The sequence below is a fragment of the Ranitomeya variabilis genome, chromosome 3, assembly GCF_051348905.1.
Source record: "Ranitomeya variabilis isolate aRanVar5 chromosome 3, aRanVar5.hap1, whole genome shotgun sequence".
Taxonomy (NCBI): Eukaryota; Metazoa; Chordata; class Amphibia; order Anura; family Dendrobatidae; genus Ranitomeya; species Ranitomeya variabilis.
The window spans coordinates 787,235,503-787,262,514 of record NC_135234.1 but is presented as its reverse complement, the minus strand read 5'-3'; the positions used below and the strand labels follow the sequence as shown (position 1 = coordinate 787,262,514).

The following is a 27,012-nucleotide window of genomic DNA, read 5'->3' as shown; positions in this document are numbered from 1 at the left end:
CTCCTCAGCGTTGTTTGATTCCTTCCCGGAGCCTGCGCTGTTATGTTATCCCTTGGCCAGGCACACTTAGCGCTGCCCATCTTCTGACATCATTTGGTGTCAGCCGCGCTGTCCGAGAGCCCGCCTCGCAGTGTCGTCTAATGTAATCCCACCGCGGGCCTGGGATCCATGGCCATGCGCAGTGCATATCCTCGCCTCTCACTCCCCTCCCTACGGCTTCTTCAGACTGTGCGGTGTCACGGCCGTGGCATGCTATTAGGGACCAGCTGACACCGCACAGTCTGAAGAAGCCGTAGGGAGATGAGTGAGAGGTGGAGGTTCAGATATGCACTGCGCATGTCCATGGATCTCAGGCCCCCAGTGGGATTAAATCAGAAGACACTGCGAGGCGGGCTCTCGGCCAGCGCGGCCGCACAGGCGCAGCCAGCCTGACATAAATGATGTCAGAAGATGGGCAGCGCTAAGTGTGCCTGGCCAAGGGATAACATAACAGCGCAGGCTCCGGGACGGAATCAAACAACACTGAGGAGCCGGGGCACGGCGCCGAGGGGGTAGGAATGACGGCTGTGCTGCGTCATATTACGAAGGAAAGTCCCACCTCCGGGACGGTTTTACGGTATCAGTGGACACATTTTATAAGTGTTAAGTTCTGCGTGTGCAAGGAGCTAAACAAAAATAGCTACCTTTTCCTTGTGCAGCATTACTGCTGCACAAGGTGGCTCCTTCAGTAACAAACGCCTTGGGGGGGGACAGGTTCCCTTACATTTCAGTTGTTGTGTCAGCGTGGCGGTCGCAGGACACATTGCCAGCTACACAGCTGGGGATCAGCTGACGTTACTGAAACCCAATAACACTGGGTCGTATGTTTTGACTGTGCAGACGGCACATCTGAGCCTCAACTGGCGGTGTTGGAGCCCAGGAATTTAAGTTCAGGTGGTAGAAAGATGAACACAACAGGAGACCTGGATAACGTATACAGTGACCTAATTATTTAATCAGGAAGAGGAGTGGCAAATTCCTGCGAGATCCAGGCCTTGTTCATTTTCAGGAAAGTAAGCCGGTCAACGTTATCGGAGGATAGTCGCATGCGACGGTCAGTTAGTACACCACCTGCAGCACTAAAGACGCGTTCCGATAATACACTAGCCGCAGGGCAAGCCAGCACCTCCAATGCATACTGGCTTAGCTCTGGCCATGTATCCAGCTTTGAGACCCAAAACTTGAAAGGGGAAGAGCCGTCTGGGAGTACAGCAAGAGGGCAAGACATGTAGTCTGTCACCATCTGACGGAACCGTTGCCTCCTGCTGACTGGAGCCGTCTGTGATGGTGTAGACTTTTGTGGCGGGCACAGAAAACTGTGCCACAGTTGGGCCATACTGGTCTTGCCTTGGGCAGAGGCACTGCTTCTGCTCCCTCTTTGTGCAGAGCCTCCACCACTGCCTGGACGCACTGAGCTGCTTTGTAATGCACTAGCAGCACTTCTCTCACTTGGAATGGAGAAGATGATGGAATTCACCAGTGTGTCTTGGTACTCCCGCATTTTTCGCTCCCGGTTCAACGGTGTGATGAGGCTTTCTACGTTGTCCCGGTAGCGAGGATCGAGGAGGGTGAACACCCAATAATCAGACATGTTGAGAATGTGGGCGATGCGGCGGTCGTTTCTCAGGCACTGCAGCATGTAATCCACCATGTGCTGCAGACTGCCAACTGCCCAAGAAACGCTGTCCCCTGCTGGAGGCGTGATATCTGCCCGCTCGTCATCACCCCACCCTCGCTGTACACACTGAGTACTGGACAATTCGGTAACTCCCTCCTCTGGATGGATGTCTTCCTCCTCCATTGACTCCTCCTCATCCTCCTCACAAACTGTCCCCTGCCTACGCGTTTGTGAGGAACCACGTGGCGCTGACTGTCCAGAAGATGATGGAAATGGTGAATCCTCATCCTCCACCTCTTCCACAACATCATCCCTTAGCGCTTGCAGTGATTTTTCAAGCAGGCAGATAAGGGGGACAGTCATGCTGACTAGTGCATCATCTGCACTCGTCATCCGCGTGGAATAATCGAAGGGACGCAAAACCTGGCAGACGTCATTCATAGTGGCCCACTCTGTGGTTGTGAAGTCTGAACGGCGCGGAGTGCGACTTCTTTGCGCCTGATGCAGCTGGTACTCCATTACAGCTTGCTGCTGCTCACACAACCGCTCCAACATATGTAACGTGGAATTCCACCTGGTAGGTAGGTCACATATGATGCGATGTTCCGGCAGGTGGTGTCGGCGCTGCAGAGCCGCAATGCGCGCTTTTGCCGTGCTGGAACGCCGCAAGTGAGCACACTCTAGGCGGACCTTGTGCAGCAGTGCATCAAGATCCGGATAGTCCCTCAAAAAACTCTGCACGACCAAATTGAGCACATGTGCCAGACATGGGATGTGAGTGAGGTTGCCGAGGCCCAGAGCTGCCACCAGATTTCGGCCATTATCACACACTACCATGCCTGGCTGGAGATTCGCTGGCACAAACCACACATCGCTCTCCTGCTTGATGGCATTCCAGAGCTCCTGCGCTGTGTGGCTTCGATTCCCCAAAGAAATTAATTTCAAGACGGCCTGTTGACGTTTGGCCACGGCTGTGCTCATGTCGGTCGTAACAGGTAAACGTTCATCACGGGTCCATGTGGAGGTGGACTGTGACGGCTCCTGCAGCGATGATTCTGAGGAACTGGTGTAAGAGGAGGAGTCAATGCGTACAGAATGGATTCCTGCAATCCTTGGAGTGGGCAGGACACGTCCTGCGCCACTCGCACGGTCTGTACCCGGCTCAACGACATTAACTCAATGGGCAGTGAGGGAAAGGTATCGCCCCTGTCCATGTTGACTGGTCCACGCATCGGTGGTGAGGTGGACCTTGCTACTGACGGCGTTCAGTAGCGCGTGTTTTATGTGTCCCTCCACATGCTTGTGCAGGGCAGGGACGGCTTGCCTGCTGAAATAAAAGCAGCTGGGCACATTGTACTGTGGGACTGCCAATGACATCAAGTCACAGAAGCTGTCAGTCTCCACCAGCCTGAATGACAGCATTGCCAGTGACAGAAGTTTGGCAATGCCTGCAGTCAGAGCCTGTGCTCGTGGGTGGTTTGACGAGAAAGGCCGCCTTTTCTCCCATGCCTGTACTACCGATGGCTGTAGACTGGGCTGGGAGTGTGTGGATGACTGGGAAAGTGGTGCTGCAGGTGGAATTACAGCGGGTCTCTGGACAACAGGGCCAGAGGTTCTTCCACGGCGATCCTAGGAGGAAGCCGAACCAGCTGCGTGTGAGCTGGAGGAAGAGGCAACACGAGCTGAAGAGGCGGTAGCTGCCGCTGTTGGTTGGCCTAGCTCTTCAGTGTGTTTTTCTAACTCCGCCGCGTGCCAGGTGCGCACATGTTTCCACGTGTTGGAGGTATTGAGGTTGCTGACATTTCGACCTCTTTTGACTTTGTGATGACACACCTTGCATTTGACATAGCAAATGTCATCTGCAACTGTGTCAAAAAAGGACCAGGCACTGCAAGTCTTGGGAGCGCCCTTTTTGGCTTTTGGAAGAGACATGCTCCTAACGGGTGCCAAAGTGGAGGCTGCAGGATCCGCAGTCTTCCCCCTCCCTCTCCCTCTTTGGGCCGTACGGGGAATCTCTTCCTCAGAGCTGCTCCCACCACCTTCCTGTCCCTCACGCCAAGATGGGTCAAGGACCTCATCATCTACACTACCCTCTGCCCCCAACTGCTCCTCCTGGGTAGTCTCAGCAGCAGAGCACGCACCAGAAAGTGGCACCTGAGTGTCATCAGCGGATGCGTCCTGCGATGTGGTGACCGGAGGCACTGGCCCACCCGCCTCTTCAGACTCAGAGAGAAAAAGCTGTTGGGCATCACTGCACCCTGCCTCTTCTCCCATTTCTCCAATGCTGCTTGGCTGGCCCCCTGTTTCCAAGCCAAGAGATTCAGAGAACAGAAGTAGAGATGGCTCCTGTCCTGGGCTCTCTGTCTGCCTGGGCAATTTGGCAGGTGGTGAAGAGACAGATGGCTGCTCTCCAGTGCTCTGTGTCTGAGAGGATGTGGCACTAATTGAAGTCGATGCATTAGCTGCCATCCATCCGACAACGGCTTCAATTTGTTCTTCACGCAGCAGCGGTGTACGGCGCTCTGCGACAAAGCTGCGCATGAAGGACTGTTCCCTGGTGAAACTGGGTGCTGAGGAGTCACCGGTGCCCGCAGCAGGCACAGAATCCCCACGTCCTCTCCCTGCTCCGCGCCCACGCCCACGTGCCTTACTCACTGCCTTCTTCATCTTGGTTGACTGATAAAGATAAGCAGAAAAGTACTAACGGCTTTGTGTGCTTATTCCTGAACAACTCCTAACAGGTATAAGAAACACTAATTTTCTAAAGTGTGGACTAGACTTTAATATGAGCTAATGTGGCCTACACAAATGTAAAGTGGTGTCACTGGTGTGTTTGGTGAACTTTATTATTTATTTATTTTTGGGGGGCTGAACTGACAACAGAGAGAGCTGCAGTCACACGGAGACCGTGCAGACAGCCGTAAACGGCGCTGCAAGGCCCAAAAACCCTCCTCTACGTTATCCTATGTAGTGTTTTTCCACAAGTTAGCTGGAGACGGGTGGAAAGACACTAATAGGATTTTTTGGAAAAAATGAGCAGCAGACTACACTACTTGAAAAAAACAAAAAAAAAAAAAAGAACAGTATGAGGCAATGAACCACCCTCCCTGAACTGAATACAACCAGCTATGGATGGCCTATGGCTGCACTCAGACTAGAGAGTGGGCTGCACTCACACACACACACACACAGAGACCTTGCAGATCGCTGTGAAAACAGCGCTACAAGGCAAAAGCAAGGTGATTAGTAGGTGAACACAGCGGTTGCTAAATTAGCCTTGGAAAAGCACAAAGAAGCAAATCGCTATCTCTAAACTGGCCCTCAGTCAGCAAACAGCGTCCTGTCACTAACTGAATTCACAGCAGAGTGAGCGCAAAATGGCGCCAGCGACTTTTAAACTGCATCATGACATCATTTCAGCAGCCAATCACAGCCTTGCCAGTAGTTTCAGGCCCTCCATGCTGAACAGGATGTGCCCACACTTGGAATCATTCTCATTGGCTGATTTCGTGCAAATTTGTGCAGTTTGAATCCTGGGAACTTCCGATTCCGGTATCCGATACGCGGCAAGTATCGGATCTCGGTATCGGAATTCCGATACCGCTAAGTATCGGCCGATACCCGATACTTGCGGTATCGGAATGCTCAACACTAGTTACGATCCTGAAGAGAGAATGTGGGTTCCAGCATCTGATGTCTATGCAGTCATGTGGAACCAGTCTTTTGATGTGACACACTCTGATAAACCTGGCCCTGAGGTTCCGGAGGTCTCGCTTTGAAAGCAACAGAGAAGGGGCAGAATACCGCAGTGTCTGATTCCACATATTCCTGAACTGATTAGAAGCACGTCACCATCATATTAAAATGTGCAGAGTTCTGCTAGCAGTGCAGGGGTTAAATCTGTTCAATTGAGAGTCTCTGAAGCTTTCCATCTTTGATGGTCTCAGATGTTCAGTGTTGACAACTCCCCTCTCCTTTTTATACTCGCCTCTGGCAATTTGGATTTCTAGTGTTGTATACTCACTGATGTGGATCTGGAGGTGTTTGTTGAGAATGCATTTGGAGTGTTGATCTTAAGACTGTTGCTTGATTATTTGTCTGTATAAATACCCTCATCCTCCCCTATTTTGTTTTTCTTTCCTTTTACTTCCTGGTGTTCCACTCTGTTGTTTGTGAGTGCATATTTATATGATTAGTATCCCTCTACATCTACCCTTGTTATTATACGAAGATATCCCCAAAACACATATTCATGATTAGGTAATGGACTAGAGTCTAGTGCTCCCCCCCCCCCCCCAAGAAGGTAATAATATCGCAACATCAAGAGGTGGAGTACTCTGAATAACATACACATAACAAAAGAAAAATTGGAGTAACCATAAACTACCAATAAAGTTAAAACAAGAATATTTATTAGAAAAAGTTGTACTTTATTATGTTACTAGCTGTACTACCCGGCATCGCCCGGGTTAATGACTGCTGTTAGCAAAATAGAATGTGTTAACAAAAATTTATTCTGCACACAAAAACCACAAAACAAATAGATAGAAATGTAATTATTAAAAGGCAAAAACTAAGCTAATAGAAGAATTTCACAACATATATTAGCTTTGTTATACTGAGAATGTCTTTGTTGCCTATATTAACCAATCAGAGCTCAGGTTAATTAACTGTAGCAAAATAGAAGCTGAGCTGTGATTGGTTGCTATTGGCAGCCTGATAAATCCCCAGCCAACAGGAAGCCCTCCCCCCCCCCCGCAGTATATACACTCACCGGCCACTTTATTAGGTACACCTGTCCAACTTCTTGTTAACACTTAATTTCTAATCAGCCAATCACATGGCGGCAACTCAGTGCATTTAGGCATGTAGACATGGTCAAGACAATCTCCTGCAGTTCAAACCGAGCATCAGTATGGGGAAGAAAGGTGATTTGAGTGCCTTTGAACGTGGCATGGTTGTTGGTGCCAGAAGGGCTGGTCTGAGTATTTCAGAAACTGCTGATCTACTGGGATTTTCACGCACAACCATCTCTAGGGTTTACAGAGAATGGTCCGAAAAAGAAAAAAAATCCAGTGAGCGGCAGTTCTGTGGGCGGAAATGCCTTGTTGATGCCAGAGGTCAGAGGAGAATGGGCAGACTGGTTCGAGCTGATAGAAAGGCAACAGTGACTCAAATCGCCACCCGTTACAACCAAGGTAGGCCTAAGAGCATCTCTGAACGTACAGTGCATCGAACTTTGAGGCAGATGGGCTACAGCAGCAGAAGACCACACCGGGTACCACTCCTTTCAGCTAAGAACAGGAAACTGAGGCTACAATTTGTACAAGCTCATCGAAATTGGACAGTAGAAGATTGGAAAAACGTTGCTTGGTCTGATGAGTCTCGATTTCTGCTGCGACATTCGGATGGTAGGGTCAGAATTTGGCGTAAACAACATGAAAGCATGGATCCATCCTGCCTTGTATGGAGCATCTTTGGGATGTGCAGCCGACAAATCTGCGGCAACTGTGTGATGCCATCATGTCAATATGGACCAAAATCTCTGAGGAATGCTTCCAGCACCTTGTTGAATCTATGCCACGAAGAATTGAGGCAGTTCTGAAGGCAAAAGGGGGTCCAACCCGTTACTAGCATGGTGTACCTAATAAAGTGGCCGGTGAGTGTATTAGCTCACACATACACATAATAGACAGGTCATGTGACTGACAGCTGCCGGATTCCTATATGGTACATTTGTTGCTCTTGTAGTTTGTCTGCTTATTAATCAGATTTTTATTTTTGAAGGACAATACCAGACTTGTGTGTGTTTTAGGGCGAGTTTCATGTGTCAAGTTGTGTGTGTTGAGTTGCGTGTGGCAACATGCATGTAGCGACTTTTGTGAGATGAGTTTTGTGTGGCGACATGCGTGTAGCAACATTTTGTGTGTCGAGTTGGATGTGACAGGTTAGTGTAGCAAGTTGTGTGCAGCAAGATTTGTGCATGGGGAGTTTTGCGCGTGGCGAGTTTTATGTGTGGTGCGTTTTGAGTATGTGCAAGTTTTGTGTGAGGCAACTTTTGCATGTGGTGCAACTTTTGTACATGTGGCAATTTTTCTGTGTGTGCAAGTTTTGCATGAGGTGAGTTTTCCATGAGGTGAGTTTTGCACGTGTGGCGAGTTTTGCGTGAGCCTAGTTTTGCATATAGCGAGTTTTACATGTAGCGAGTTTTGCGCGTTGCGAGTTTTGAGTGGTGACTTTTGTGTTTCGACTTTTATGTGGCGAGGTTGGTGTGTGTGTGGTGAAATGTGTGCTGAGGGTCGTATATGTGTTCAAGCACGTGGTAGTGTGTGGCGCATTTTGTGTTTGTGTTCATATCCCCGTGTGTGGTGAGTATCCCATGTCGGGGCCCCACCTTAGCAACTGTACGGTATATACTCTTTGGCGCCATCGCTCTCATTCTTTAAGTCCTCATTGTTCACATCTGGCAGCTGTCAATTTTCCTCCAACACTTTTCCCTTCACTTTTTCCCCATTATGTAGATAGGGGCAAAATTGTTTGGTGAATTGGAACGCGTGGGGTTAAAATTTCACCTCACAACATAGCCTATGACGCTCTTGGGGTCCAGACGTGTGACTGTGCAAAATTTTGTGGCTGTAGCTGCGACGGTGCAGATGCCAATCCCGGACATACACACATACATACATACATACACACATTCAGCTTTATATATTAGATATACCTGTATGTAATCTCCTGTATATAGTATATACCTGTGTGTCATCTCACCTATATATAGTATATATCTGTGTGTCATCTCCTCCTGTATATAGTATATACCTGTATGTCATCTCCTCCTATACATAGCATATACCTGTATGTCATCTCCTCCTGTATTAGCCCTCGTTCACACGTTATTTGGTCAGTATTTTTACCTCAGTATTTGTAAGCTAAAATGGCAGCCTGATAAATCCCCAGCCAACAGTAAGCCCACCCCCTGGCAGTATATATTAGCTCACACATACACATAATAGACAGGTCATGTGACTGACAGCTGCCGGATTCCTATATGGTACATTTGTTGTTCTTGTAGTTTGTCTGCTTATTAATCAGATTTTTATTTTTGAAGGATAATACCAGACTTGTGTGTGTTTTAGGGCGAGTTTCGTGTGTCAAGTTGTGTGTGTTGAGTTTTGTGTGGCGACATGCATGTAGCGACTTTTGTGAGATGAGTTTTGTGTGGCGACATGCTTGTAGCAACTTTTTGTGTGTCGAGTTGCATGTGACAGGTTAGTGTAGCAAGTTGTGTGCAGCAAGTTTTGCGCATGGCAAGTTTTGCGCGTGGCGAGTTTTATATGTGGTGCCTTTTGAGTATGTGCAAGTTTTGTGTGAGGCAACTTTTGCATGTGTTGCAACTTTTGTGCATGTGGCAATTTTTCTGCGTGTGGCAATTTTTCTGCGTGTGCAAGTTTTGCGTGTAGCGAGTTTTCCATGAGGTGAGTTTTGCACGTGTGGCGAGTTTTGAATGTGGAGAGTTTTGCGCGTGGCGAGTTTTGAGCGGCGACTTTTGTGTTTCTACTTTTATGTGGCGAGGTTGGTGTATGTGTGGTGAAATGTGTGCTGAGGGTGGTATATGTGTTCGAGCACGTGATAGTGTGTGGCGCATTTTGTGTGTGTTCATATCCCCGTGGTGGTGTGGTGATTATCCCATGTTGGGGCCCCACCTTAGCAACTGTACAGTATATACTCTTGGGCGCCATCGCTGTCATTCTTTAAGTCCCCCTTGTTCACATCTGGCAGCTGTTAATTTGCCTCCAACACTTTTCCTTTCATTTTTTCCCCATTATGTAGATAGGGGCAAAATTGTTTGGTGAATTGGAAAGCGCGGGGTTAAAATTTCACCTCACAACATAGCTTTGACGCTCTCGGGGTCCAGACGTGTGACTGTGCAAAATTTTGTGGCTGTAGCTGCGACGGTGCAGATGCCAATCCCGGACATACACACATACATACATACACACATTCAGCTTTATATATTAGATATACCTGTATGTAATCTCCTGTATATAGTATATACCTGTGTGTCATCTCACCTATATATAGTATATATCTGTGTGTCATCTCCTCCTGTATATAGTATATACCTGTATGTCATCTCCTCCTATACATAGCATATACCTGTATGTCATCTCCTCCTGTATATACTATATACCTGTAGGTAATCTGCTCCTGTATATAGTATATAACTGTGTGTCATCTCCTCCTGTATATAGTATATACCTGTATGTCATCTCCTCCTGTATGTAGTATGTACCTGTATGTCATCTCCTCCTCTATATAGTATATACCTGTGTGTCATCTCTCCTGTATATAGTATATATCTGTGTGGTCATCTCCTGTATATAGTATATACCTGTGTGTCATCTCCCCTGTAAATAGTATATACCTGTGCGTCATCTCCTCCTGTATATAGTATATATCTGTATGTCATCTCCTCCTGTATTAGCCCTCGTTCACACGTTATTTGGTCAGTATTTTTACCTCAGTATTTGTAAGCTAAAATGGCAGCCTGATAAATCCCCAGCCAACAGTAAGCCCACCCCCTGGCAGTATATATTAGCTCACACATACACATAATAGACTGGTCATGTGACTGACAGCTGCCGGATTCCTATATGGTACATTTGTTGCTCTTGTAGTTTGTCTGCTTATTAATCAGATTTTTATTTTTGAAGGATAATACCAGACTTGTGTGTGTTTTAGGGCGAGTTTCGTGTGTCAAGTTGTGTGTGTTGAGTTGCATGTGGCGACATGCATGTAGCGACTTTTGTGAGATGAGTTTTGTGTGGCGACATGCGTGTAGCAACTTTTTGTGTGTCGAGTTGCATGTGACAGATTAGTGTAGCAAGTTGTGTGCAGCAAGTTTTGCGCATGGCGAGTTTTTCGCGTGGCGAGTTTTATGTGTGGTGCCTTTTGAGTATTGCAAGTTTTGTGTGAGGCAACTTTTGCATGTGTTGCAACTTTTGTGCATGTGGCAATTTTTCTGCGTGTGGCAATTTTTCTGCGTGTGCAAGTTTTGTGTGTGGCGAGTTTTCCATGAGGTGAGTTTTGCACGTGTGGCGAGTCTTGCATGTGGAGAGTTTTGCGCGTGGCGAGTTTTGAGCGGCGACTTTTGTGTTTCTACTTTTATGTGGCGAGGTTGGTGTATGTGTGGTGAAATGTGTGCTGAGGGTGGTATATGTGTTCGAGCACGTGGTAGTGTGTGGTGCATTTTGTGTGTGTGTTCATATCCCCATGGTGGTGTGGTGATTATCCCATGTTGGGGCCCCACCTTAGCAACTGTACAGTATATACTCTTTGGCGCCATCGCTGTCATTCTTTAAGTCCCCCTTGTTCACATCTGGCAGCTGTTAATTTGCCTCCAACACTTTTCCTTTCATTTTTTCCCCATTATGTAGATAGGGGCAAAATTGTTTGGTGAATTGGAAAGCGCGGGGTTAAAATTTCACCTCACAACATAGCTTTGACGCTCTCGGGGTCCAGACGTGTGACTGTGCAAAATTTTGTGGCTGTAGCTGCGACGGTGCAGATGCCAATCCCGGACATACACACATACATACATACACACATTCAGCTTTATATATTAGATATACCTGTATGTAATCTCCTGTATATAGTATATACCTGTGTGTCATCTCACCTATATATAGTATATATCTGTGTGTCATCTCCTCCTGTATATAGTATATACCTGTATGTCATCTCCTCCTATACATAGCATATACCTGTATGTCATCTCCTCCTGTATATACTATATACCTGTAGGTAATCTGCTCCTGTATATAGTATATAACTGTGTGTCATCTCCTCCTGTATATAGTATATACCTGTATGTCATCTCCTCCTGTATGTAGTATGTACCTGTATGTCATCTCCTCCTCTATATAGTATATACCTGTGTGTCATCTCTCCTGTATATAGTATATATCTGTGTGGTCATCTCCTGTATATAGTATATACCTGTGTGTCATCTCCCCTGTAAATAGTATATACCTGTGCGTCATCTCCTCCTGTATATAGTATATATCTGTATGTCATCTCCTCCTGTATTAGCCCTCGTTCACACGTTATTTGGTCAGTATTTTTACCTCAGTATTTGTAAGCTAAAATGGCAGCCTGATAAATCCCCAGCCAACAGTAAGCCCACCCCCTGGCAGTATATATTAGCTCACACATACACATAATAGACTGGTCATGTGACTGACAGCTGCCGGATTCCTATATGGTACATTTGTTGCTCTTGTAGTTTGTCTGCTTATTAATCAGATTTTTATTTTTGAAGGATAATACCAGACTTGTGTGTGTTTTAGGGCGAGTTTCGTGTGTCAAGTTGTGTGTGTTGAGTTGCATGTGGCGACATGCATGTAGCGACTTTTGTGAGATGAGTTTTGTGTGGCGACATGCGTGTAGCAACTTTTTGTGTGTCGAGTTGCATGTGACAGATTAGTGTAGCAAGTTGTGTGCAGCAAGTTTTGCGCATGGCGAGTTTTTCGCGTGGCGAGTTTTATGTGTGGTGCCTTTTGAGTATTGCAAGTTTTGTGTGAGGCAACTTTTGCATGTGTTGCAACTTTTGTGCATGTGGCAATTTTTCTGCGTGTGGCAATTTTTCTGCGTGTGCAAGTTTTGTGTGTGGCGAGTTTTCCATGAGGTGAGTTTTGCACGTGTGGCGAGTCTTGCATGTGGAGAGTTTTGCGCGTGGCGAGTTTTGAGCGGCGACTTTTGTGTTTCTACTTTTATGTGGCGAGGTTGGTGTATGTGTGGTGAAATGTGTGCTGAGGGTGGTATATGTGTTCGAGCACGTGGTAGTGTGTGGTGCATTTTGTGTGTGTGTTCATATCCCCATGGTGGTGTGGTGATTATCCCATGTTGGGGCCCCACCTTAGCAACTGTACAGTATATACTCTTTGGCGCCATCGCTGTCATTCTTTAAGTCCCCCTTGTTCACATCTGGCAGCTGTTAATTTGCCTCCAACACTTTTCCTTTCATTTTTTCCCCATTATGTAGATAGGGGCAAAATTGTTTGGTGAATTGGAAAGCGCGGGGTTAAAATTTCACCTCACAACATAGCTTTGACGCTCTCGGGGTCCAGACGTGTGACTGTGCAAAATTTTGTGCCTGTAGCTGCGACGGTTCAGATGCCAATCCCGGACATACACACATACATACATACACACATACACACATTCAGCTTTATATATTAGATATATCATTGTTCTGTACCATTTGGGATCATTGCTTTCTCCGTCCCTTCCTGTCCCGTCCCAATTCCCCTCGCCTCCTTGAAGATCTCCCTCTAACTGATGTAGATACAGTACATCCGTAAAAACGGCCGCTTCCTTTGGTCTCCTTTAAAATGGCCACCAGTGTGCGTATGCACGTTGTGCTTCATCATCTTTCTGCTCTGTCCAATCATCTAATAGCCCAACATGGGTGCGTCGCTGTAATGACAGTGGGCCGCAGCACTTCAATGACGGTAGCAACAACGCGTGTGCACCATTCTTAATTTGGCACCTGTGGGCGCACTATATATACTAGATAGGATATAACTGGCTGTCACCTTCCCTTATGAAATCTGCACACGAAACGCGCGTCGGGGCAGTGCTGGCACTGGCAGACCCCACCAAGTCTCCTCTCCCCCCTTTACTATGGGTAAGCATTCCAACCTATAAACCAGTCTCTTGTCTTATCCTATGTCTATTGGGTTTCTACTACATATGGTGACTGGGTATATGGGTCTACTACATAGTAATATTTTTTTTGCAATATTCGTCAAACACAGACGAATGTCAGTAGAGTCAATGCTAGTAGAAATTACCGAATAAGTGCAGAACCGATCATAAAACATACATTCATCAGGAATAGGGTACCAAAATGGCATGAATATGGCAAATTCAGGTTCAGCGACCGAATCTGAACAAATTCGCTTCACTCTATTCCTCATCCAATTGCCTGCAATACTTCTCCCAAGTATCCCCCGTTCTGTAGAATCCATGGATTCGCTCATCACTATTTCTGTTCATTATGCGGTTTGTAGGACTATGCCGTGTATATGTAATGGGGCCCCTGTGTATTTGTAGTTGTGCCCCTGTGTAAATATGTAGTGAGGTCCTTGTGTATATGTGCGGGGGCCTCTGTGTATATGTAGAGGGGCTCCTGTGTGCATGTAGTGGGGACTTTGCGTATATGTACAGGGATCCCTATGTATCTGTAGAAGGTCCCCTGTGTATAAGTAGAGGAGAACCTTTATACAGCTGTGGCCCCCGGGACTGATCTTCTCAATGTTGTTTCTCATTTTGCAGCCGCCATTTGAGGTGGAGATTTCTGAGCTGAGTATACTGAAAAGTGAGATTAACCTGGCACTAAACAACCTGAGCTCCTGGATGAAGGATGAGTACGTGTCGAAGAACTTGGTGAGTCCACAACATTACGGCAAGTGGGTGCTATGACACCACAGTATATGAGCCACCTACTGTAATCAGGCCAACATCAACGGCAGTTCTCATCTAGTACATGTCCACACTGTGGGCAAATGACGTGGAGAGATAGGCCCTCACGGGGAAAAGGTGCTAGAAGATAGAGGGTGCAGGATGATGGGGCAGATAAAACAAGATGGGATGAGAATATTCTGGAGGGAGAAGGAGGACAAAGTGGTCTGGAGGGAGGAGGAGGACAGAAGAGTCTAGAGGGAGGAGGGAACAAAGGGGCGTGATGGACATGAAAGAGCGACAGAGAGGCCTGGGGGAAAGAAGAGGGAGACAGAGGGACCCGGAGGAAGGCAGAGGGGGACAGAGAGGCATGGGAGGAGGGGGACAATGAGGCCTGAAGCGAGGGGGAGGGAGGCAGAGGGACCTGGCACTAGAAGGACAGAGGCATCGGGAGGAGGAGCAGGCAGAGGCCAATGGAGGTATAGGACAGGGGGTCTCGGAAATGCTGCAAAATGTCCTTCATGTTGTAGCATCAAATTTATGTTTTATCTTATACCAGAGCTGGAATTTCTGCTACACTGTTTAGTATTGCAGTATAATTTCCTCAATGCTGCTTTTGAGGATTCGCTGCAAGGTAGTCGGGATAATTTGATAATTTTGGCTAAAATTGAGTAGTGCTCAGGATTTTGTCCAGGGCAGACTGAAGACTTCATTGGTAGAAGATGTTTTATATATCCACCCAGCCCACAACCAGCTCCACTTACCAGTGCCCTTCTGGTCACGCGGTCCTTCATAACTACAAAACAAGATTTACCTTTCTAGTTTGAGTTGCCACGGATGGAGATCACTGCCTCCATAATAATAATAATAATAATAATAATAATAATCTTTATTTATATAGCGCCAACATATTCCGCAGCGCTTTACAGTTTAACAGTTTCAAACACAAGTCATAAGTAACAATGTTAACAATACAATAATAAAGCAAAATAAGCAGCCCCTGCTCGTGAGAGCTTACAATCTACAATGAGGTGGGGAGATACAAAGTACAGGTGTGTATTTACAATGATGTATCTACAATGATGGTCCAGCCATCTTCAGGGGGTGGGGGATAGATGGAGATAGTGAATGGGCTACACACAAACATAAAATGACTTTGATTAATTTGATTAGTGAACGTGGTAGGCCGCTCTGAACAAATGTGTTTTGAGCGAGCGCCTAAATCTATGCAAATTGTGGATGGTCCTAATATCTTGGGGTAGAGCATTCCACAGGATTGGCACAGCGCGGGAGAAGTCTTGGAGACGGGAGTGGGAGGTACGGATTAGTGCAGAGGTTAGTCGAAAGTCATTTGCAGAGCGCAGCGGTCGGCGAGGCCGATAGCCAGAAATGAGGGAGGAGATGTAAGGGGGCCGCACTGTGGAGAGCTTTGTGGGTGAGAACAAGTACTTTGAATTGTATGCTGTAATGAATGGGCAGCCAGTGTAATGACTGGCGAAGAGCGGATGCATCTGAGTAACGATTAGCTAGATGGACAAAACTGGCTGCTGCATTAAGGATGGACTGGAGAGGGGAAAGTCGAGTAAGGGGGAAGCCAAATAATAGAGCATTGCAGTAGTCCAGGCGGGAGTGGATTAGGGCGACAGTGGGGTTTTTATTGTCTCCATGGTGAGAAAAGGGCGAATTCTAGAGATGTTCTTTAGGTGTAAGCGGCACGAGCGGGCAAGAGATTGTATATGGGAGGTGAAGGAGAGATCAGAGTCAAACAAAACACCCAGAGAGCAGCGTGCCTGCTGCCGGGGTGTTATTATGGTGCCACCCATGGAGAGGGAAATGTCAGATTTAGGGAGGTTAGTAGAAGGCGGGAGCAGAAGAAGTTCAGTTATGGAGAGGTTGAGTTTCAGATAGAGAGCAGACATGATGTTGGAGACTGCAGACAGACAGTCAGTGGCGTTCTGTAGCACAGCAGGAGTAAGGTCAGGGGATGACGTGTATAGTTGTGTGTCATCGGCATAAAGATGGTACTGAAAGCCAAATCTGCTGATGGTCCGTCCAATTGGGGCCATGTAGAGGGAGAAGAGAAGGGGGCCAAGGACTGAGCCCTGAGGTAACCCAACAGTGAGAGGAAGAGGAGATGAAGTGGAACCAGAGAACAGAACACTGAAGGAGCGAGCGGTCAGAAAGGTAGGAGGAGAACCAGGAGAGAGCAGTGTCCTTAATGCCTAGTGACTGGAGCCTAGAGAGTAGGAGAGGGTGGTCAACAGTGTCGAAAGCTGCAGAAAGGTCGAGAAGAATGATCAGAGAGTGGTCACCGTTACATTTTGCTGTCAGAAGGTCATTGGTCACCTTGATGAGTGCAGTTTCTATCGAATATAATGGGCGGAAACCGGACTGTGAAGGGTCTAGGAGGGAATGAGTGGAGAGGTAACTGGTAAGGCGGGAGTAGATCAGGCGCTCCAGGAGTTTCGAGATGAAGCGGAGATTGGAGACCGGTCTGTAGTTGTTTGTGCAGGATGGGTCGAAGGCGGGTTTCTTTAGTAATGGAGTAATGATAGAGTGTTTGAAGGAGGAGGGGAAAATGCCAGAGGAGAGGGAGAGATTAAAGATTGTAGTTAGGTGAGTTGTGACGACTGGAGAGAGACTGGAGGAGGTGTGAGGGAATGGGGTCGGTGGTGCATGTAGTCGGACGGGAAGAGGAGAGGAGCTTGGAGACTTCTTCTTCTGTGATGGGATTGAATGTGGAGAGTGAGCCAGGGGAGATGCAGGGAGGGATGGGAGTCATTGCACTTGGTGTCTGGGAGCGGATTTCCTGACAGATATTGTCTATTTTCTCTATAAAGTGGGAGGCCAGGTCATCAGCACAAATGTCTGTGATAGGGTCTTGTGCTATTGGCCTGAGGAAGGAGTGAAAGGTGTGAAAAAGTTTCTTGGGGTTGTTGGATAGTGAGGAGATCAGGGTGGTGTAATAGGTCTGTTGAATGACTCCATAATAGCTGACATGAGGTAGTCATATATCACTAGTTGTCAGTACCAGACCAAGGAAGGGATGCGTACTCAATAAAGGAAAATGTATGCTCTGACAAAAGGTCGAGGACAAGTGTCGTGTTTCCCAGTATAGACAACAGTTTAGCATCTGTACATACAATGGGGTCATCACTAACCTGCTGCTCTGTTTTGGACTGTTAGGTTGGTAGCCAAATTATAATGAGAGGCCAAAAAGAACTGCAGCACACAGTGGGTTATCTATAGGCTTGCACTGAATCAAGGTGTGCACACTGCAAGCTGAATATCTAGTGAAGTTCTTAATAAGCTTACTTGTAGAAATGGCATTCTGCCTATGACAGTGGGCATGGTGGGTGGTAATGCTGAAAATCACACGGTGAATATCAGGAGGATTTAAACAAAAATCCACCATGACACTGGACAGCTTTGCTCACCTTTCCCCCAGCTCACAACCATGACCCAGGACAGCTATGATCTTCTTCCCTAGCTCACCACCATGACCCAAGTGTTGTGAATTCCGTCTGGGTTCCCTCTGGTGGCCTTTAGCGATACTGCGGGTCTGGAGCTGGGCTCAGCTGCCTCATATCCTGCTATGCTGGTTCCTATTTAACTCCACCTGGACCTTTATTTGTTGCCTGCTGTCGTTGTATTCAGTACTGGTTCTGACCTCTCCTGGATTTTCCTGGTGACCTGTCTATTTCTGAGAAGCTAAGTCTTGCTAGTTCTTTTTGCTCATTGTTTCCTTGAAAATGTTTCTCAGTATATGATTTGTTCAGTCCAGCTTGCTTATATGTGATTTTTCGCTTGCTGGTAGCTCTGGGGAGCAGAGTGCGCCCCTCACATTTGTTTTTGTACCGACCGCACAGATCCCTGCTATCTTCTGTCTATTTAGTGTTAGCGGGCCTCATTTGCTTAAACCTGTTTTTCATTCCTACGTTTGTATTTTCCCCTTAACTCACCGTTATTATTTGTGGGGGTCTGTCTAAACTTTGGGGTCATTTCTCTGAGGCAAGTGAGGCTTTGCTTTCTCTCTAGGGGTAGCTAGTTTCTCAGGCTGTGAAGAGGCGTCTAGGTTTTTAGGTAACGCTCCACGGCTGCCTTTAGTGTGTGTGGATAGGATCAGGATTGCGGTCGGTATAGTTCCCACATTCCCGGAGCTTGTCCTACTATTCAGGTTTATCTATCAAGTCAGTTTGGTGATCCTACCACCAGATCATAACAGTACAGCAGGCCCGTAAAGAGTTAATGCATCGCAAAAGAGGGATAAGAGAAATCCTGAGTTCATTTTTTTTTTTTTCCTCTGCAGTGTGTCTAGCCTCTCTCCTCCCCTTAATCTCTGGGTGGTTCAGAATTCAGCTGCAGCTATGGACCTTCAGAGTCTGTCTTCTAGTGTGGATCATCTCACTGCTAGGGTACAAGGCATTCAGGATTATGTAGTCCGCAGTCCTATGTCAGAGCCTAAGATACCTATTCCTGAGCTGTTCTCCGGAGACAGATCTAGGTTTTTGAACTTTAAAAATAATTGCAAATTATTCCTTTCTCTGAGACCTCGTTCCTCTGGTGATCCGGTTCAGCAAGTTAAAATTATTATTTCTTTGTTGCGTGGTGACCCTCAAGATTGGGCATTCTCTCTGGCGCCGGGAGATCCTGCATTGCAAAATGTGGATGCGTTTTTTCTGGCGCTTGGAGTGCTTTATGAGGAACCTAATCTGGTAGACCAAGCAGAAAAGGTTTTGCTGGCTCTCTCCCAGGGTCAGGATGAAGCAGAGGTTTTCTGTCAGAAGTTTAGGAAATGGTCTGTGCTCACTCAATGGAATGAGTGTGCCCTGGCAGCGATTTTCAGAAAGGGTCTTTCTGAAGCCATTAAGGATGTTATGGTGGGGTTCCCCACGCCTGCGGGTCTGAATGAGTCAATGTCTTTGGCCATTCAGATTGATCCCGCTTACGGGAGCGCAAACCAGTGCACCATCTGGCGGTATTTTCTTAGCAGAAGCCTGAGTCTATGCAATGTGACAGGATTCTGACCAGAATTGAACGGCACAATCACAGACGTCAGAATGGGTTGTGCTTTTACTGTGGTGATTCTGCTCATGTTATCTCAGATTGTTCTAAGCGCATAAAAAACTTCACTAAGTCTGTCACCATTGGTACTGTACAGCCTAAATTCATTTTGTCTCTTACTTTGATTTGCTCTCTGTCATCCTACTCAGTTATGGCTTTTGTGGATTCAGGTGCTGCCCTGAATTTGATGGATTTGTCTTTTGCCAGGCACTGTGGTTTTATCTTGGAGCCTTTGCAATTCCCTATTCCACTAAAGGGAATTGATGCCACGCCATTGGCCAAGAATAAACCTCAGTACTGGGCTCAAGTGACCATGTGCATGACTCCTGCACATCAGGAGGTGATTCGCTTTCTTGTGTTACATAATTTGCATGATGTTGTCGTGTTAGGTCTGCCTTGGCTGCAGGCTCATAATCCAGTCTTGGATTGGAAAGCAATGTCTGTGTCAAGTTGGGGTTGCCTATTGCTTCTTCTACTCCTTCTGAAGTCCCTGAATTTTTGTCGGACTACCAGGATGTATTTGATGAGCCCAAGTCCAGTGCCCTACCTCCTCATAGGGATTGTGATTGCGCCATAAATTTGATTCCTGGTAGTAAGTTCCCTAAGGGACGACTTTTTAAATTGTCTGTACCAGAATATGCCGCTATGCGGAGTTATATCAAGGAGTCTTTGGAGAAGGGGCATATTCGCCCGTCCTCGTCCCCTTTGGGTGCGGGGTTCTTTTTTGTGGCCAAGAAGGATGGTTCTCTGAGACCCTGTATAGATTATCGCCTTCTAAATAACATCACGATCAAATTTCAGTATCCTTTGCCACTGTTGTCCGATCTGTTTGCTCGGATTAGGGGGGCCAGTTGGTTCACCAAGATAGATCTTCGTGGAGCGTATAATCTTGTGCGTATAAAGCAGGGCGATGAATGGATAACAGCATTCAATACGCCCGAAGGCCATTTTGAGTACTTGGTGATGCCTTTTGGGCTTTCTAATGCCCTTCTGTGTTCCAGTCCTTCATGCACGACATCTTCCGAGAATATCTGGATAGGTTTATGATTGTGTACCTGGATGATATTTTGGTCTTTTCTGATGATTGGGAATCTCATGTGAAGCAGGTCAGGATGGTATTTCAGGTCCTGCGAGCCAATGCCTTGTTTGTGAAGGGCTCTAAATGTCTCTTCGGAGTCCAGAAGGTTTCCTTTTTGGGCTTTATTTTTTCTCCTTCTACCATTGAGATGGATCCAGTCAAGGTCCAGGCTATTTATGACTGGACTCAACCTACATCGGTAAAGAGTCTTCAGAAGTTCTTGGGTTTTGCTAATTTTTACCGTCGCTTCATCACTAATTTTTCCAGTGTGGTTAAGCCTTTGACGGATTTGACCAAGAAGGGTTCTGATGTGACGAATTGGTCTCCTGCGGCCGTGGAGGCCTTTCAGGAGCTCAAACGTCGGTTCTCTTCGGCTCCTGTCTTGCGTCAGCCGGATGTCTCTCTGCCCTTCCAGGTCGAGGTTGATGCTTCTGAGATTGGAGCTGGGGCTGTCTTGTCACAGAGAAGCTCTGATGGCTCTGTCATGAGGCCATGTGCTTTCTTTTCAAGAAAGTTTTTGCCTGCTGAGCGGAATTATGATGTTGGTAATCGGGAGTTGTTGGCAATGAAATGGGCATTTGAGGAGTGGCGACATTGGCTTGAGGGAGCCAAACATCGTGTGGTGGTCTTGACGGATCACAAGAATTTGACTTATCTCGAGTCTGCTAAACGGCTAAATCCTAGACAGGCTCGATGGTCGCTGTTCTTCTCCCGTTTCGATTTCGTGGTTTCATACCTTCCGGGTTCGAAGAACGTGAAGGCTGATGCTCTTTCTAGGAGCTTTGTGCCTGACTCTCCGGGAGTTTCTGAACCGGCTGGTGTCCTCAGAGAGGGGGTGATTTTGTCTGCCATCTCCCCTGATTTACGACGGGTACTGCAGGAATTTCAGGCCAATAGACCAGACCGTTGTCCACCGGAGAGACTGTTTGTCCCGGATAGATGGACCAGTAGAGTCATTTCCGAGGTTCATTCTTCGGTGTTGGCGGGTCATCCTGGGATTTTTGGTACCAGGGATTTGGTGGCTAGGTCCTTTTGGTGGCCTTCCTTGTCGCGGGATGTGCGTTCCTTTGTGCAGTCCTGTGGGATTTGTGCTCAGGCCAAGCCTTGCTGTTCTCATGCCAGTGGACTGCTTTTGCCTTTACCTGTCCCGAAGAGGCCCTGGACGCATATTTCCATGGATTTTATTTCGGATCTTCCAGTCTCTCAGAAGATGTCTGTTATCTGGGTGGTTTGTGATCGTTTTTCTAAAATGGTCCATTTGGTGCCCTTGCCTAAGCTGCCTTCCTCCTCCGATTTGGTTCCACTGTTTTTTCAGAATGTGGTTCGTTTGCATGGTATTCCTGAGAATATTGTGTCTGACAGAGGATCCCAGTTTGTGTCCAGATTTTGGCGGTCCTTTTGTGCTAAGATGGGCATTGAATTATCTTTTTCATCGGCCTTCCATCCTCAGACGAATGGCCAAACCGAACAAACTAATCAGACCTTGGAGACTTATCTGAGATGTTTTGTTTCTGCGGATCAGGATGATTGGGTGACTTTTTTGCCATTGGCTGAGTTCGCCCTCAATAATCGGGCTAGTTCTGCTACTTTGGTTTCGCCTTTTTATTGCAATTCTGGTTTTCATCCTCGTTTTTCCTCGGGTCAGGTTGAGCCTTCTGACTGTCCTGGGGTGGATTCTGTGGTGGATAGGTTGCAGCAGATTTGGAACCACGTGGTGGATAATTTGACGTTGTCACAAGAGAAGGCTCAGCGCTTTGCTAACCGCCGTCGCTGTGTGGGTCCCCGACTTCGTGTGGGGGATCTGGTATGGTTGTCTTCTCGTTATGTTCCGATGAAGGTTTCCTCTCCTAAGTTCAAGCCTCGTTTCATCGGTCCTTATAAGATTTTGGAAATCCTCAACCCTGTGTCATTTCGTTTGGACCTCCCAGCATCATTTGCCATTCACAATGTGTTCCATAGGTCATTGTTGCGGAGATATGTGGTGCCTGTGGTTCCTTCTGTTGACCCTCCTGCTCCGGTCTTGGTTGAGGGAGAATTAGAGTATGTGGTGGAGAAGATCTTGGATTCTCGTGTTTCGAGACGGAAGCTTCAGTACTTAGTTAATTGGAAGGGCTATGGTCAGCAGGATAATTCCTGGGTTGTCGCCTCTGATGTCCATGCGGCCGATTTGGTTCGTGCCTTTCATTCGGCTCGTCCTGATCGGCCTTGGGGCTCTGGTGAGGGTTCGGTGACCCCTCCTCAAGGGGGGGTACTGTTGTGAATTCCGTCTGGGTTCCCTCTGGTGGCCTTTAGCGATACTGCAGGTCTGGAGCTGGGCTCAGCTGCCTCATTTCCTGCTATGCTGGTTCCTATTTAACTCCACCTGGACCTTTATTTGTTGCCTGCTGTCGTTGTATTCAGTACTGGTTCTGACCTCTCCTGGATTTTCCTGGTGACCTGTCTATTTCTGAGAAGCTAAGTCTTGCTAGTTCTTTTTGCTCATTGTTTCCTTGAAAATGTTTCTCAGTATATGATTTGTTCAGTCCAGCTTGCTTATATGTGATTTTTCGCTTGCTGGTAGCTCTGGGGAGCAGAGTGCGCCCCTCACATCGTGAGTCGGTGTGGGGGTTCTTGTACTTTCTGCGTGGATAGTTTTTGATAGTTTTTGTACCGACCGCACAGATCCCTGCTATCTTCTGTCTATTTAGTGTTAGCGGGCCTCATTTGCTTAAACCTGTTTTTCATTCCTACGTTTGTATTTTCCCCTTAACTCACCGTTATTATTTGTGGGGGTCTGTCTAAACTTTGGGGTCATTTCTCTGAGGCAAGTGAGGCTTTGCTTTCTCTCTAGGGGTAGCTAGTTTCTCAGGCTGTGAAGAGGCGTCTAGGTTTTTAGGTAACGCTCAACGGCTGCCTTTAGTGTGTGTGGATAGGATCAGGATTGCGGTCGGTATATGTTATGATCCTTAATGGCTGAGGATCACAGATAGGACTAGCTAAGTTACTGAACATAGAACAAGCTCTAGGGAGGTGGTAACTGGACTGACCGCAAAACCTGATCCTAACCAAACACACTAAATGTAGCCGGTGAACGTGCCTAAATTCCTGGATGTCTCGACGCAGCCTGAGAAACTTGCTACCCCTATAGAGAAAGTAAGACCTCACTTGCCTCAGAGAAATGACCCCAAAGATATAGGAAGCCCCCAACAAATAATAACGGTGAGGTAAGGGGAAAATACAAAACGTAGAAATGAAAACAGATTCAGCAAATGAGGCCCACTAATACTAGATAGCAGAAGACAGGCAGGGAACTGTGCGGTCAGTAAAAAACCCTATACAAAATATCCACGCTGAGAATACAAGAACCCCCACACCAACTAACGGTGTGAGGGGAGAAACTCAGCCCCCTAGGGCTACCAGCAAGCAAGGAAATCACATATTAGCAAGCTGGACAAGGACCAATAAATAACCAAGAAACATATTGAACACTGATGAGCAAAAAATAACCAAACAGAAACTTAGCTTCTCTTGGCGAGACTGATAACGAAGGAATTCAGGAAAGATCAAAATAGCACTGAATACATCGACAGCAGGCAACAACTGATAGTCCAGGTGAGCTAAATAGGAAACCAGCTAACAGATAACGAGACAGCTGATCCAGCCTCAGACCTGCAGAATGACACAAAGAGCCACCAGAGGGAGCCCAAAGACAGCACTCACACAGTACCACTTGTGACCACAAGAGGGAGCCCAAAAACAGAGTTCACAACAGGTATAGTTCCCACATTCCCGGAGCTTGTCCTACTATTCAGGTTTATCTATCAGGTCAGTTTGGTGATCCTACCACCGGATCATAACACCCAAGACAACTGTGCTCACCTACTTTCAGATCACCCCCATGACCTAGAATAGCTATGGTCATCTGTCCCTACCTTACCCCATGACCCATGACAGCTGTCCCCAGCCCACCATCAAGACCTAGAATAGCAGTGCTTGCCTGATCCCTGTTCAGCACCATGACCCAGGTCAGCTGTGCTCAACTGACCACAGCTCTCCAGGAGAGTTGTGCTTGCCTGCTCTCAGCTCCAATCCATGACCAAGGACAGCTTTGCTCTCCTTTTCTCAGCTCATTACCATGACCCAGGACAATTGTGCTCGCCTGCCTCCAGATCACCACCACCATGATTCAGGGCACCCATGTTCGCCCATCTCAGCTCACCACTATGACTCAGGACAGATTTCCTTGCCTACTGTCACGCTCACGCCCTGACTGGTGGGCGTGAGCTCGGGCGGTTTGTGGCTCCACTGTGCCACGAACCAGACTACCCTGGAAGGGGCGTGACTATGACAGCTGCCTTGGTCTTCACTGGAGCCTCTGATGGTGAGGTCAGGCTTGTGCGGCAGGCAGCTGCCAGGTGCTACTCCAGGGTGGTGTCTGGCTGTGGCTGCTGATCCCACTTGGGAAACAGGAGCACCAGGACCAGGTGCGGGCATCAGGCAGGACTGGCAGATAAGCATGGCTGAAACTAGGACAAGTAGGCTGGCTCAGCTGAGACACAGGGCTGGCAGAGACACAGGACTGGCAGGAACGGCAGAGACACAGGGCTGGCAGGAAAGGCAGAGACACGGGGCTGGCAGGAACGGCAGAGACACAGGGCAGGTTGGTGTGGTGTATGAAGGAACAAGTAGGGACCTGTTCACACAGGAGGTGCAGGTATGGATATGAAGTATGAAGGAACAGGTTGAGACCTGTTCACACAGTAGGTGCAGGTAAGGAAACAAGCAGGAAGGAATGAAGTATGAAGGAACAGGTTGGGCCTGTTCACACAGGAAGAGAACTGCAAGGCTGCGGATAGGAGTGGTAGAGCAGCAAGAGATAGAGCAGCAACAGAAGCTAAGCTGAGCGGAACCGCAAGGAATGCAGAGGGGAGCTGCAGCAAGAGATTTCTGCAGGAGCGGAGCAGGGTAGGACGGAGCAGAACCGCAGGAGTGTGGAGCAGAGGTAAAGCTGCAAGAGAGCAGAGCACAGGCAAAGTCACAAGGGTAAACACTCTATGTCCTCATAATTAAACTGGCACTTCTAAACATATACTCAAACCTAACAGTCTATCCTTTAAGGTAGCCGAAAAACATGAAGAGATCCAAGATACTACTAAAATAAGGCTTTATTAGTGGGAATTATATCCAATACCATAGTGCACAAGCACCTAAACATGAAGTGGGGACATGCTAAACAGCACTTTTTACAATGTAAGACAGACGGTAGCACCAAAATATAAGTCAGGTACACACCATTTTATATTGCATAAGTATACATATATTAACATCAATACATAAAGTGTACAAGAGCAACCGCCATATCTACCTGTGACTTGGCCCAGCGTCCCACCTCACCCCAACGCGCGTTTCGCAATTGGCTTCTTCCGGGGGCGTGTCTGGGGCAGGGAAGTGCAGAGTTTTTATTGTGCATAAGCACCAATCAGCCAGGGCGCCTGAAACATGTGACCGCACGTATTGTTAGATAGCGTTCGGCACTAGTCGGCGCATGCGTCCTCTGTGTCTACATCCTAAACAAGGTCACTTCCGGACCTGCGCTCAATGGAACGCTTGCTGGAACGCAAGCGGTCCAGTATAGAGCGCGATCAGCAGTGAATAGGACGGAGAGAGGCGCATGCGCACTGCCTTAGAACTATTTAACCTGTAAGGAATAGAATAAGAACCGGGGAGGGGAATGCCGTATTGAGAGGGGCGTTTTATAACTTCCATATAAAGTTAATTCAATGACCGTGCAGAAAGTGCCATGTGCCAGTGCGAATAAAAGTGCCGTTATACTGAAATACTACAGTGCTCTAATATATTCTTCAATTAAAAACCGTATCGTATGTAACATTATTTAAAAAGTGATTTATTGCCAAAAATTATATAATAATTACATAATATCCGTGAAATATATAAAGTGACAAGTGCCAGCAAAAATATATATAATATATTAATAAAGTGCCTAAATTTAAATACATAATTAGGAACCCATAATAAGTCCCCATATAAAACTAATTCACTATTAAGTGACATCATAATTCTACCAATATCCTAACTATCAATCAAAAAATCCCCCTTCCCATTTTTATCCGACCCATACAATGGGTCCATAGGTATATAAAAAACTGTACGATTAAAACAACTTCTATTTAAAGTGCATACTTTCAAGGTCCTCATTTACAGTCTATTAATTATTATAATACAAGTAAGATCCCAATAATCCCCCACTTCCTTAGCAATCCCCTATCCCTCTTAGTCAAACCATCTACTAGACCCCAAGGGATATCATTGAGAGCAACATAATGACACAGAGCGAAATTAGCGGACGAGACATATACATAGAATCCCCTTGGAGAGTATATGGAAACACTGTTTAATAAAATACAGTTCCTTCAAGGTATTCAGTTCCTAAACGTGACCCAATGTCCGCTTCCAATTCTTCCACCCTTATCCAGCTCCCCATATCCAGAGGGTAATGGATGGTATCATTCCTATACCTCCTTCCACAGGTAAGATAAAAAAGATAACAGACAGAGATCACATGTTCCTATAAATCAATAAAACACATGTTAAAATCTTTAGAAACATAACATTTAATTATTAAGAATATTAAAACACCAAAAAAACCATACCCTATCCCATAAAAGAATGTCTCTCCAGAAATATTACATCTTTATAAAAGGATGTTTTTTTATAAGAATTTAAATTTAAATTTGAACAGACTACAAAA

The 27,012-nt window shown here is 46.8% G+C and overlaps 1 protein-coding gene across 3 annotated transcripts in view; it reads left to right on the top strand.

The window, feature by feature from the left end:
* LOC143817529 (aldehyde dehydrogenase family 3 member B1-like) overlaps positions 1 to 27,012 on the top strand; it is a 333,041-nt gene that overhangs the window by 46,810 nt on the left and 259,219 nt on the right. For all 3 annotated transcript variants that reach the window (XM_077299016.1, XM_077299017.1, XM_077299018.1), the window contains exon 3: positions 13,997 to 14,107. In XM_077299016.1, coding sequence (XP_077155131.1) covers positions 13,997 to 14,107 — 111 coding nt within the window. The remainder of the gene's footprint in view (positions 1 to 13,996; positions 14,108 to 27,012) is intronic.